The sequence below is a fragment of the Archocentrus centrarchus genome, chromosome 5, assembly GCF_007364275.1.
Source record: "Archocentrus centrarchus isolate MPI-CPG fArcCen1 chromosome 5, fArcCen1, whole genome shotgun sequence".
Taxonomy (NCBI): domain Eukaryota; kingdom Metazoa; phylum Chordata; class Actinopteri; order Cichliformes; family Cichlidae; genus Archocentrus; species Archocentrus centrarchus.
Window position 1 is genome coordinate 11,825,756 of NC_044350.1, and position 13,581 is coordinate 11,839,336.

At 41.1% G+C, this 13,581-nt stretch overlaps 2 protein-coding genes across 4 annotated transcripts in view; one reads left to right on the plus strand and one right to left on the minus strand.

Annotated features, from left to right (window-relative positions):
* Positions 1-12,273, minus strand: part of tacc1 (transforming, acidic coiled-coil containing protein 1) — a 41,835-nt gene extending 29,562 nt beyond the window's left edge. Inside the window, exons 1-2 of one of the 3 annotated variants that reach the window (XM_030729946.1) lie at positions 12,142-12,273; positions 4,389-4,571 (exon numbers count right to left, since the gene is read on the minus strand). Coding sequence is in view for 1 of the 3 variants with exons in the window: in XM_030729945.1 (XP_030585805.1) it covers positions 370-440 (71 nt within the window). In the remaining 2 variants the exon portion in view is untranslated. Of the gene's footprint in view, positions 1-369; positions 550-4,388; positions 4,579-12,141 lie in introns of those variants that run through there. The other 2 variants (XM_030729947.1, XM_030729945.1) reach the window with 2 other exon arrangements.
* On the plus strand, positions 7,648-13,572 carry LOC115780645 (neuronal vesicle trafficking-associated protein 1). Its single transcript, XM_030729950.1, has 5 exons — positions 7,648-7,944; positions 8,295-8,450; positions 8,668-8,784; positions 10,365-10,475; positions 12,205-13,572. Exons 2-5 carry the CDS (start codon positions 8,322-8,324, stop codon positions 12,403-12,405), a joined length of 558 nt encoding a protein of 185 aa, XP_030585810.1. The 5' UTR covers positions 7,648-7,944; positions 8,295-8,321; the 3' UTR covers positions 12,406-13,572.
* Positions 13,573-13,581: the final 9 nt, after the last annotated feature.

The following is a 13,581-nucleotide window of genomic DNA, read 5'->3' on the forward strand; positions in this document are numbered from 1 at the left end:
ATACTGTGACACTGCAACTTTTCTTATTGTCACTGGGATGTTTGCTAAAAGTAGAGGGACAACCACATCCACATACTTGGAAGTTCTGTGAGCAAACATGTAACAGTTCATCTCTGCAGCCTTATCTGCGGGTTCAAGTTAGGGTGTGTGAATATTTGCATGTGTGTGCAAGTGAGTCTCACACCGATTGCAAAGAGAATGGAAATCTAGCCACAAGGTCCCTATTATAGTTTATATAAAACAATGTTTCCAGTGCCTTTGCTAGTGCTGTTCTAACTGCATACAAATTTTTAAATGGTGTAGGAGAGGTGGAAATCCTCATTCAGAACTAGCTCAGAAGAAGTCAAACAGCCGAGAGGCAGAACTCACATGACACTGTTGGTGTAACTCCTTGAGCTGGCTCTCCGGCTGCTCTTCTTCTGACTTTGAGTGCCACCCATTTTGATCTTTCTTTTCTTCAACAGATGGACAGACACCTTTCACTAGTGTGTATTTTTTTCCTCAGCTAGTACTCATACTCATACAGTAGTGCTCTGCTGCCAGGATTCTTTCTTGACAGATGGGTCTTGGTCCTCCCTCCTCTGCTCGGCTACTTTGACAGGTCTCCTCCCTCAACTGCGCTTACGGAGGGTAAACATTTGATTTGTGTAAGTACTGTAATAAAATTGGGAGGGATCTGCTTGTGTCTTGTGTTGCTCAGTTGCTTTGCGTATAAAGTCTAAGCCATAAAAAGATGTTGTTAGTCATGAGATAAAGTGGGATGTGGCTCAGGGCTTTAAAGAGATCTGGCTTGACCAGTTTTGATGCTGAAAGAGCGTTCAGAGGAACACAGGGCCACTGTTCTTTGAAGTGTGGGCTTTTCTCTCTTTTTTTTTTTTTTTTTTTTTTTTTTTAAACAAGTTTTTATGCAGTTCATGTGAAGTGAATCTTAGTATAATGGAAAATTGTGAGACTGTCTGTTTTTTTGGTTGGTCATGCTGAAGTGCATTTTTCGAATGTGTTTATTGAACAGAGACAACACAACCAGTGCAAATTAACCTTAGAGTAAAGATCCATAATAATGAGCCACATTGCATTGTATTGTTAGTAAATGTTCACCTCACCTGTCTGTGGTTTTATAGCTGTGGCTGGTTTATGTACTTTGATTTGTCATCTTTGGAAGTGAGAAAATATTGGAATGCACTATTGCAAGCAAGTGGAAACAAGTCTCCTCAAGTCCCTGGAGCGGGAAAAGTATCTTAGTTATGTGACAGTAATCTACAAACATGCACTTGGAAAACGCCCGCTTGTTTCACCGCATCTGCATTTTGAGAAAAGTTTTAAGGAGAATTTGGTGTGGAGCGAGGACGATACCTCAAATATTGCAGTCCTAGCTAGTTGGTTTAACAAGCCAGAATGAGGAAAGCCACAGCTGTGATGAGAGTTTTGAAACAACTGGGACATTATTAAAAAGTTGCAGCTATAATGTTGGATTCGCACAAAGACGCCTTGTTTTCCAGCCATTCTTGCTTTGAGCTGTGAATTCTGTCAAGAGTCAAGGAGCAGGAAAAGGTCAGCCTCTTTCTCATGCCACACATTTCACCACACGGATATACTGAGCAACAGGACTCCCATATGCCTGACAGAGGTGACTATGAAGGGGGCGTCAGCTATTTAGGTATTTATCTTACCTCCGATCTCGATGGTTGAGATGAGTTAGAAGTCAGATGTATTTCCTGCAATAATTCTCTATGTCCACAATTTAGTAAAAGGATATTTAAGATGAAGATAAAATATGTTTTGTTCAATAATTTTTTTTTTTTAAGTTTAAATCAAATAAAAAATGAATTTGATAATGTAATTAAAGTAACTACATTAAAAGTTGGAACTGGGTAAATTGTAAGTTGAAATAAATGTAAATAATTGTGAGGATTTATTGAATTATTAAATTGCGCTTAATTAAATCTAATTAAAGTAAATAAGAATATAGTAAATACCCTTTAAACTGGGTTTGAAATGACCCAGTAAGTTGAGTAATTATATGAATTAATTAAACATCTGTGCTATTCAACTGTAATGAATTAACTTGAGTGCAAATAAATCATACACAGTGAAATTAAATTATTTAAATGAAATTTTTATATGAAATAATTATTTTACTGATCTAATTCAGTGAAATGCAATTATTAAATTTTAAATCCAATCATTAAACTCATTTAACTGGGAAATTAATAAAATATTGATAACAGAAACTTAATTACATTAGATCAGCAAAATTAACATGAAATAGTATTTTGTGAACATGAGCTGATCTCTTTAAGTTTTGATAATCTGAGAGAGAAAACTGGATGGACTGTACATGGTTTACAGATTAAAAAAGAAAAAGCTTGTGAACTGCAGCATTATAATCTCTCACACCCAAGTGAAAAAAAAAATAGTCTTCCAGACATGCAAATTATAATCTGTCTTTGAGTGAGGCCTGACCTCATGTGGTAGACTGGCATGAAACCAGAATCTGTGTAGTCTAGTGTTTGTTGGAGTGACCACAGGGTATAATAAGAGAACAACTCCTCCATGATCATCAGTCATAGGATGTAAATCATTTCTGTGCGTTTCCATAATAGTGAAGGACTGTAATGCAAGCACGGGTGACTGCAGTATGAGTTATGGTAAACGTATGTCAGAAATAAGATGCAGTTAAACTGTGATTCAGAGCAGTTCTAGCAGAATAAAGCCGCTGTATGTGATGTGCAATGTATTGACAGAAGTGAGCAGAGGGAGGCGATCACAGCCACAAAACGAGGGAGTCCTCTCATCCTCTGTAGCGTGTGTGTGTGTGTGTTTCTAGAGTGGCGTAATTGCAAACATTTGTCTTACAGTTCAGTAGCATTGATGCCTTTTTGCTCTTTTTATAAGCTGCTCCAGATTTAATGCTATGCAGATTTAACTACAACTTACTTCCCTTTCCTTTTGGTCACACTACGACTTGTCTGCCCTAATCTGCCACTGTGTTATCTCAATCTCAGTCTGTGCATGTGAGCCTATTGTTGAGAGGCAGGAGACCAGAAGTGACAAGTCTGAGAAACAGTACTGCAATGACTCAACAACCCCCGCCACTGCTTCCGCCTCTGTCGGCCCTCTCAGCCATATCCGTTTACATAAAATCAGAGTCTCCAGCCCTCTCCAAATCAGATCAGAGCTCTGCAGCTGAAGACACGAAAATATTACTATTTTTAAACATGATTGTGACTCAAAAAAAAAAAAAAAAAAATCCATTTAAATGTAAACATGAATAATCACATGAGGAGAGCAGAGGTTGGTACGTGGGGGTTTAAATATCCACAGGTCATCCATCTTGATCTTTTCAGCCAAGAGGAAATAAGCCTCATTCCAACCACATTCCAGCAGCTCAAGCCAGGTCCCTTTTTACATCGGCACTATTTGAAATTCAGACATCTCACAAAATGATAACACGTGTAGAATTAAAGCATACAGCCTCTAATTGTGTATTTGAATGGGAACTGAACCTGTTTTTGGATGCTACGCCACCCAGCTCAGTTTTAAATGTCCAGGTTCAAACCCATGTGCTCCAAACTGAAAGGAAATTCCAACAGCACTGCAGCTTTCTCATGGCAAGTGACTCACTCAAAGCCACTGATGAATGTCTTCCACCCCTGGCCTTTCCGGTCCAGGAAAGGCCCTCTGGGTGTGTCTCCCTGTGACCTCATCGCCCCAACACATTCTCCAGAAACTTCAGCAGCACCATGATGCAGCCTTTGTGCGAGATATTGACAATAACAAACCAGTTAGTCTATCTAAAAAGATCTCACTCGGCTCAGTACGTCATCACTTATGGTGGTGTCTTCTCATTCAGTCAGAGCATCACTCTCTGTGTGTAAATGTGTGAGTGTTTGAAGGCAAGCGTCCTGTTTATACAGCCTGATTACTGCTGCGACAACATGAACAAACCAAACATCCAATCTTAACCTAATTGTTCTTGCCAACATTGTTTCTCTTTAAATCTTTGTGCCTAATTCTTCCTCTAAGGCGGCTGAATCTTCACAGGAGAAGCACTAATGAGCAGAGCTACTTTACAGTCCCATACACCACAAACTGCTGGGTCAACTAGAGAGGGGAATTATAGATTTGTGAAAAGAGGCTTTGTATTCATGCAAAAAGACAATAGCTCTCACATGGCGGCAGGACAAAACAGACGCAGCACATTCAAAGAGTCATCTGACACACTGTACAAAAAGTAGCAGATCAATACCAGAAAACATACTCTTAACAAAAGCAAACATGTAAACGACACAAACCACATAGTTTGTGTTGTCTCAGGACATAGTTATATGAATCACAATGCACCTGACTGGCAAAAACTTCTCAAACTCTCAGAGTGTAAATATTACCTCAAATCTCAGTTGATTGACAAGCTGTGGCAGATCTGCTGCGAGGTTTAAGTCCTTCACTGAGCCGTATGTAGAAATCCCTGGTCAAAGATTAAAGTCCTGTGTTCAGGACAGCTGCTGGAGTTGCCGCTCTCAGAGTGAAAATTCTTGTTCTCTCTGCGTGGCGGTGCTCAGTCCATGTGGCTGGATGGGAAATGGGAAATAAACTTTCTGGGCAAGGAGCCAAGAGCAGAGAGGGTTTTAAAGACACAGCAGTAGCAATGCTATATGAGTCACACTACAGCTGAGAGGAAATACTGTACTTTTAATCCACTGCTTCTCTTTGATAGCTTTAGGCTATTTTTAAGGGTCATAATATTACCAAGACTATGATAAGACTTAACTGATCTCTTTATAATTACTGTACAGACCAAAAATATATAATACAGTAGTTTTTTCTTGTAAATTGATACTTTAATGAGTAGTTTCTTATATATTCTGATGGCAATTAACTACATTTTTGTTCTTTTTGGGAAAGGACAAACTCAGTTGCTAATCTGTTATTTTTGGTGTAACTACACCCCACAGCTGTACATGAACAGTATAAATAACAAAAATAGTAATATAATAATAATGTTTACATGTTTGTTTATTACCCTAATTTCACTGTTTGGTTGCCCACGGCCAACACGGGCTGTGTGCTTGCGAAATCAGTGAGCTGGTGTCTCCCTCTAGTGTTCATTCACGAGAAGGCAACTACATCAAGGTGGTGCTGTCAGCAAAAACTGCATCAGACCCTTTACAGTAAATCAATAAATATGCGCTTGCCTTCATCATATATGGTTATCAAGTGGATGTTATTTCATTATGTGCTGCTCTGTGTTTCTGCCAGTCAAAGCTTCCACGCAAGCCTGCTGAGTTTACAGCTGTGCAGCTACTGAGAGCAGGACATGCTTTTAATCTCTGTGGAGAACCTTCCTGCAGAGCCAAACACCACTTCTCTGCTGAGGCATTAAAAATGTACTCAACATGGCTGCAGTGAAATGTGTACCCAGTGTGTGTGTGTGTGTGTGTGTGTGTGTGTGTGTGTGTGTGTGTGTGTGTGTGTAAAATTAAAACTGATGAAGCAGATAAAATAAGCTGAATTTTTTGAAATTTATGACAGCATTATAACCAGCCATCACATTATTAGTCTTAACACTGAAATGAAGTGATTCTGGTTTATCCACCATCAGTGCGATACTATTTCAGATCTAGAGGAATACAGCATGCAGTACTAACTATAATGCCACTACATTGTATTTGCTTTCAGGAGACATGTGACTTCACGTCTCAGGTCCCAGAGGGGAAATATAATAATTAATGACTTTATAAACCATTCCAGCATAGATGTGTCACAAATGAAAGGAAGAATCAACATAAAGTGCCTTAATAATGTGAATATGTTCAATACTTGTTGGCAGTAAGTCTCTACTACAACTCTCTTTTAGTGTTTTAAAGATGGTGGTGGCAGACTGTCAGCCCACAAAATCTTCCACAAGGGTACAATTTGGTTGATATCGATAGATTGTGAAGGCCATAGCACATGCTCCACATCACTTTCACGCTCACTGAACCATTCAGAGACTCCCTGTGTTCTGCTCTTGAGAGCACTGTAATCCTGGAAGGAGCACTCCTACTAAGATAGAAATATACTGCTAAAAAATAGTTAAGGGAACACTCAGTCATCACAGTATAACACAGTTAGTTCAACTTCAAGAATATCAATCTGTTCAGTTAGGAAGCAGAAACCACCGTGAACCCATTTCACCTGCTTTGGTGCAAATAAACATCACAACAGCTGCACTGGAGAGGCAACAACAAGACAACCCCCAGAGGGGGAATGGTTTTACAGGTGGTGGCCACAGACCATTGCTCTCCCTTCATCCATCCTGACTGATTTTTCCCTATTTCTGCTTTTTGTTAGTGTCCTTCTCACTATTGGTAGCATCAGGTGATACCCACAGCCCATTCGGGTTGCACAGATAGCTCCTCCAGGATGGGATATGTGCAGTTGTAATGTGTGCTGTATCTTCTAGCACAGTCTCAAGAATGTGGAGGAGACACCAGTGGATGCACTGTTACATGAAGACAGAGGGACAGGGCATACAGTTGGAGGGTCACACAGACCTCCATGTGATTCATCCCTAGGTGTACGTCACACCACTGACAGACCTTATGCTGGTGCAGTGGGCCCCGGTTTCTTCCTGGTGCAGGACATTGCTCAGCCTCCTGTGGCCAGAGTGTATAGGTTCCTGGATGATAAAGGCATCAGAGCCTTAATCCAACTGGGAACCTCTGGCATATTATATATATCAGTGCATCCGATGCCACCAAATAGTGCCACAGGCTGTCCAGATCACCGATGCCTTGATTCAGGTCTGGGAGGAGCTCCACGGTCTGATCAGGAGCACGTCCAAATGTTGTCTCATGCTGCTAAAAGTGATTTATTCTTTCTGACTGGGCTGATATTCCTAAGTTTTAGCCGATCTTGTGTTATACTGTGATGAGAGAGTGTTCCCTTAATTTTTTTCTGAGCAGTGTATTTCAGAAAGGTGATTTGGAGTGGCTCTAAAGTCAACTCATACAATACCAGCAAAATACCTCCCCACAGCATAACAGAACCACCAGATCAATCACAGTACTGTTTATGGTTCTTTACCCATAAGGAAGCAGAACCTCACTGTGTGAGTGTGTGTGTTTTTAATCTCAAAAAACAGATGAGATCATTGTCATCCTGCCCTTACACCCATTACCCAAACTGTAGCCTGGCAACAAGCTGCTGGATACAATACAGACACGGTAGCTTCATTTCAGCATTTCTATAGGGAGGCTGCATTATCAGGATATAAAATGACCTAAGACTAATCAAAAAACTTTATTAGCTAAGATCATGTAATTGTGTATTGTGTGATGTTTGTTAATAGATACAGGATGCATCTTTAATGTGTATTTTTCTCATGGATCTATTCGTTTTCGGTGTGGAAGCTTTAAGCTGAGAATCGTTCGTATTTGAACAAAAGTAGCCAATCACCAATAAATTAGTACTTATAAATAATTAAGCAGTCTATAAGTTTGTTGTGCCCTTTCACGCCTTATTTGCATATTTTACTACTACAGCAAATTGAAACATAGATGCCCGTAAAAGCGCTTCTTTCTTTCACCTGGATTGCCTTAAGATTTTTTTTTTTTTAAAGTGACAACATGTTGTACATGCTGACCGTAAATATTACTGTAGCTGGAGAAGAGAGGGTTTACAGCCACTGGTCGAAGTGCGTGCGTATGTGTGTGTGTGTGTGTGTGTGTGTATGGAGGGATGTGATGAGGACGTTACATCACTTGCAGTGCAGCCAGACGCCAGCAGCAGCATCCAGCTCGGAGGTAACGCGGCGCTCAAACCCAGCTGGCCATATTGTGCACCAGCTCCCCGCAAATCGGCTGCGTCACACCTCAAGAAGGCACAAAGCAGTGCTGCAACAATAAAGCCACCGCACTGAGAGAAGTACACGGATCAAACCCCCCCGTATCGGTTGAACTGGTAAGTGCTTGGATGCATTGACGCTTCTTTCTTTTCTTCTTCTTTTTTTTATTCCTTCGCGGTGATGCATCAGCCCGTATCGAAGCTTTGCGCGTCCTCTCCTGCGCTTTTGTGCTTTACGGGCTTTCTCGTGGCCCACAAAGCGCCCCACATCGTGCACATCACGCTGATTAAATTGCATTGTTGTTTTTCATGTGCAGAAAAACAAAACACACACACACGCACACACATACACAAAAAACAACCCAAACATAATCCACAATTCCTGGAATATTTATGTAATCGTGTAGGAACAGGGGACGATCGATAATGCCTTTAGGTGTAATAAGTGCTTGTTTTTACCCCCTCAGGTTGGCGTTTTTTCCGTGCCGGGAAAAATGGTTAAACTGGGCAATAATTTTAGCGAGAAAACCAGCGGGAAGGTGGTTTCGGAAGACGGGTTCGACACCATCCCTCTTATAACACCATTAGATGCCAGTCAGCTGCAGTTCCCCCCTCCAGACAAGGTATGGTTTTTGATTTACGAAATTTTCCAACGATTTTAGGGAACCAGCGTGTTTAGTGCCAATTAGGGGAAACGGGTAACCCAGTCTTCATTATTACACATCAATTACTTATATTACTTATTACTGTATTTCTCATATTAAAGTAAACATACTAATAATGTTACTACACATGCTTTTTTTGTTCTCATGAAGCTGATGTGTTTGGCCTTTCTGCCAGGTGGTGGTGAAGACAAAGGCAGATTATGACGGTGAGAGCAAGAAGGGAAAGCTACGGTCTCCTAAAATCGCAGAGTTCTCAATAAGCATCATCGAAGGCGTTTCTGAGCGACTCAAAGTAAGAATAATGGAGCTGCCACCATCTGCGTTTCAGGCATTATCCATTTCCCAATATACTCCCACACATGCATATGCGGAGAGCAGACAGCTGTCTGCCTGCTGCTCAGGACATTTTTCACCCCCCCAGTCATAATATTTCCTCCCCAGTCCAACTCATACTTTTTGGCTTCTTCTTCATTCAGGCTTCTTTCACCTCCTGTCTTCCCCTGTTGCCTGTAATCTTGGCAGGCTATAGAGACATAATGCACACTGATTCACTTAACCCCGCCCTGAAACTCTCATTAATTCAGCTGCTGCCATGGCGATGGCCTCCAAATGGCAGCATCTCTCCCACCATTTAATGCTCCTCTGATTAGAAGATGCATTTCTCTGTGCACACCTATAGAATGATTGAAATGTGCAAAGGACTTCCCCTTCCCTCTTTAAATTCATCCCCGCGTGTTCCACGCCCACACTGAACCGCTCTCCCTCCACATTCATAATCAACAGATGAAACTGTATCTCTGAGCTGTGCCAGGCTTCCTTTGTAGAGCTTTAATTCTCAAACATCTTAAAGCCACCGAGGCACATCACTGCCAGAGAGAACACAGCCCGCATCCTCACACTGGTGCTTTGAAATGTTGCAGGCGGGCCTTTCATCACAGATCGTCTCTGTAATAAGCTCCTGTTGCTTTGCTTTGTGCACGCTGTACTGTCTGCGCTGCTGTGTAACTGTTGAATTCAGGCAAACTGATAAACAGCAACTCATTTCATTCATATCGATGAACACACTGTTAAAGAATCGGATCAAATTTGAGCCAAACACACTGGGCAACAAACACACACACACACACACACACACACACACACACACACACACACACACACACACACACACACACACACACACACACACACACACAGAGTTGTTGGATGTGTGGCACCTTGCTCATGATGTGCAAAATCTTGCTTCTCTGCTGCAGTTGTGTGATTTCACAAATATAGAACCATTTCTCTGACATTGCTTTAAAAAACCATTTTCTCCCAAAGGACCCAAACAACATCTCATATTCATTTATTCTGCTGCATAAAAATACCTCAAGCACACTTTGGGGGCTTCACATCTTGGTTAATAATGAGACGCTCACTCCCACTGCCCAGAAACTCCAGTAGCTGTTGTGTAACTCCCCTGAGAGATGAGAGCTGAACTGTACAGATGGCCGCACAAACTATGTTCTTGTCGAGTTAATTTATTCAGAATATCCTGTAGCCTTGAGCGCCTGTTACTGTCACCGTTTTACTTTATGACCTTCCACATATTTGTGCATATCTCACTTCGATACTGCAGCCTTTTGCTGTTGCTCAATCTTTAATATCCTCCTGAGAACGAAGGAATGAGGTATCTTTCAATGTCACTTTTTTTGCAGCCACTCCAGAGGACATAAGGTCTCAGAAGGATATCAAAGAAGATATTAGAGGTTGCTCCAGTCTGCCCACTCGTTTCCTTTCATCAAGACATCTGTGGTCTATTTATGGTGTCCTTTAACTGAGCTGTCATGTAGGTCTTGTGCTGACGATGACACTGTGCGTCTCCTTTAGGTGACCTTGCTGGTGATCTGTGCTCTAGCTTTCCTGGTGTGCGTGGTGTTCCTCGTCGTCTACAAGGTCTACCAGTATGAACAGCCGTGTCCTGACAGCTTTGTTTACACGGTAAACATCACTCTCTTTTTTTTTTTTTTTTTTTTTACATTTATCTGGATAAACCTTTGCCCTTTAAAAGCATTTTTGTTACATTGCTTTAAAAAATGAAATTAAAATGAGGTTTTAATGAAGGTATTGCGAGTGCTGATATCAAAGAAATATCAACGATAACACAGTTTGATGGTCACAGAATAGTATTTTTGCACCAGCAGGGTGATTCCCAAAGAGATTTTAGCCAAAAACCTGGCATAACTCAACATGGTGTGCAGTGTGTTCTTAACAAAACTTGAGGAGACTGGCCAAGTGGAGGACAAATGAATGAACAGCAGATGAACAGTATCTGAAAGCCATGTCCTTAAGCAAGAGGAAAAAAATCCAGCAAAGACCTGAGAGATGCATCTGGACCTTCAGTGGATCAATCTGCTGTTCACTGAAGCCTCATCAGAAATGGTCTCTGTGGAAGGGTGGATGTCAAGAAGCCATTCTTAAGGAAGGGAGACAGGGAGAAAAGGCTGATGTATGCCACATTACACAAGAACTAGACTGAAAAATCAGTGGCAACAGGTCTGATGGAGGGATGAATCCAAATTTGAAATTTTTAGTATTGCCATCAGTATGTATGGAGGAGGTCAGCAGAGAGGTACAACAGTGAGTCTACAGCAGTCTGTACAACACAGTGGAGGTTCTGTCATGGTTTGGAGCTGCATTTCACCCAGTGGTGTTGGAGATCTTATGAACACACAAAAGTATGGTCAGATTTTGATTCACCATGCAGTACCATCTGGAAAGCGTCTGATTGGTAAGGGCTTCATTTTTCAGGACGACAATGATCCCAATCACGCGTCTCTCCCCTCAGCCCCAACCAGTCGCGGCAGATAACCACCCCCCCCGAACCTGGTTCTGCTGGAGGTTTCTTCCTGTTAAAAGGGAGTTTTTCCTTCCTACCCTCACCAAATGCTTGCTTATAGGGAGTTGTTTTGACTGTTGGGTTTTCTGTGTAATTATTGTAGGGTCTCTACCTTAGAATATGAAGTGCCTTGAGGCGACTGTTTGTTGTGATTTGGTGCTATATGAATAAAATTGAATTGAAACTAAGTTGAACGCAGTAAAAACATATCAGTCGTGGATTGGCCTCCCCAGAACCCAGACCTCAACATTACTGGAACAGTGTGGGATCACTGTTCCAGTAACAGAACAAAAGGCAGAACAAAAGGCAGAACAAAAGGCAGAAACATCTGAAGAAGAGCTTTGAATGTCCTTAAAGAAGCCTGCAGAACTATTCCTGAACTCTACTCAAAATTACAAGAAAGCTGCCTCAGAGTTCAGGCTGTGTAGAAGAATAAAAATTAAATTTCAAGCTTGTTAGAACTGTACAAACTCTGTTTTTTTCCCCTTATATACGGTATTTCCATGCATGTTTGCAGATATTTGAATAAATCACTGCACCCATTTCCCAAACAAAAATCTAAAGAATTGAAGGGTGATGCAAGACTTTTTGCAGAGTACTGTGGATGCTTGTTTAAATTGGTAATAAGATTTAACTTGTTTTTCTGTGGTCTTTTGCCATCATGCTAAGCAGCACAGCTGTATTTTGCTGTCATTCAGCCCTTTTTTCCCTCTCATATAATAACCGTATAAGTTTGTAGAAATACTTGGTGTCAGTTTTTTTACTCACCTATTGTGCACACTGAATGACTGATCGTCTCCTGGTATGTTTCATTCTCTTCTTCTGGAGCAGCAAGGTCGCTGCATGCCAGCTGGGCTGTATGGCAACTATCCCCCTCAGGGCCCTGGGGGCCGCGGACGTCTCTTTACACTCATTAACCACTACAACATAGCCAAGCAGACCATCACTCGGTCAGTATCACCATGGGTGACCATCATGTCTGAAGAGAAGGTCACCCAGCAGGAGACGGAGACTGCCCAGAAACTGGCTTAACCAACCTGGGATCAGGTGGTAGCCTCTACTGCTGCAGAAAAATAAATAATGTGGTTGTGCCATTCAAGCAAACCTCAGAGTCCTGTGGCTTTAACAATGAAAAATCCACTTCTCTTGCCTGAGGTGCTATGCTGCTTTGTTGATAGTTTGGTCAGCTGATGCTCACAGTAGGAGGAAATCTGTGGAAATTTTGAACATGTTTAAATAGAGGCTAATAGTTGGGTGGATTTACAGGTTTGTTTGAATAGCATACGCTATTATTTATTTACATTTTGAAATCGAGTGGCAAATGTGTAGAAAAAAAGCCACAGAAACACAAACACACATTCACTGTCTTTGTACATACACATATGTAACAAGAGCTCACTTTAGTACTCAGATTGTGAAATGACTGTGAACCATCCCGTGTCTGCGTCGCTTGTTTTATGCACGCACGACTCTTAATAACAATCAGTTTGCTTTGAATCTCTTTGTTTTCCAATACATCACGTACTGATACGAGCATGTCGGACCTCTCGAGGTTGGGCAGGTGGTAAATTTCTCATGAAGTGACAGCATATTTGCCACTGAGGCCATCTGTATGAAAATATCTTACTGTTATGGTATTGTGAAAAAAAAAAAAGGCTTGACCTGGAGGAAATGTACCAGCAGAAAAAAATATTTTAAATTGTGCTGTACTGCTCTCTGCATATAGTGCTGTTAAAAAAAAAACTTTTGAGTATTTGATCAAGTTTTTCTTTTGTTTTTTGTTTTTTTAAATGGACATGAATGATTGTTTCCATTCATTTGGACTCTGTGAACACCGTGTGCTTTTATTCGCTGGCTACACAAGACTTATTTAAGAATTACTTTACAGAGCATAACTTTGAAGCTACTGTATTGAATGTTTTTGCATTGCTAGTGAAGACACTGTATTGTGCAATGCTTCGCATTGATTAATGTCACCATTTATGGCTATAAGCAGCCATCACAGATACTAGTTAGGCTGATGTAGTGGAAAAATCTGACAGTAGTTGCTTGTCCTGTTGGTTCCTTTCTGTATTTGTCATTTAACTTAACCGGCCACAAATTATATACCTTTTTCAAACAATGTAATGATTACCATTGAAGTGCATTTGCTACATAAAAATGTCAAATGAAAAACTCAAATAAAGTGCCCACATTTCACACCGACGT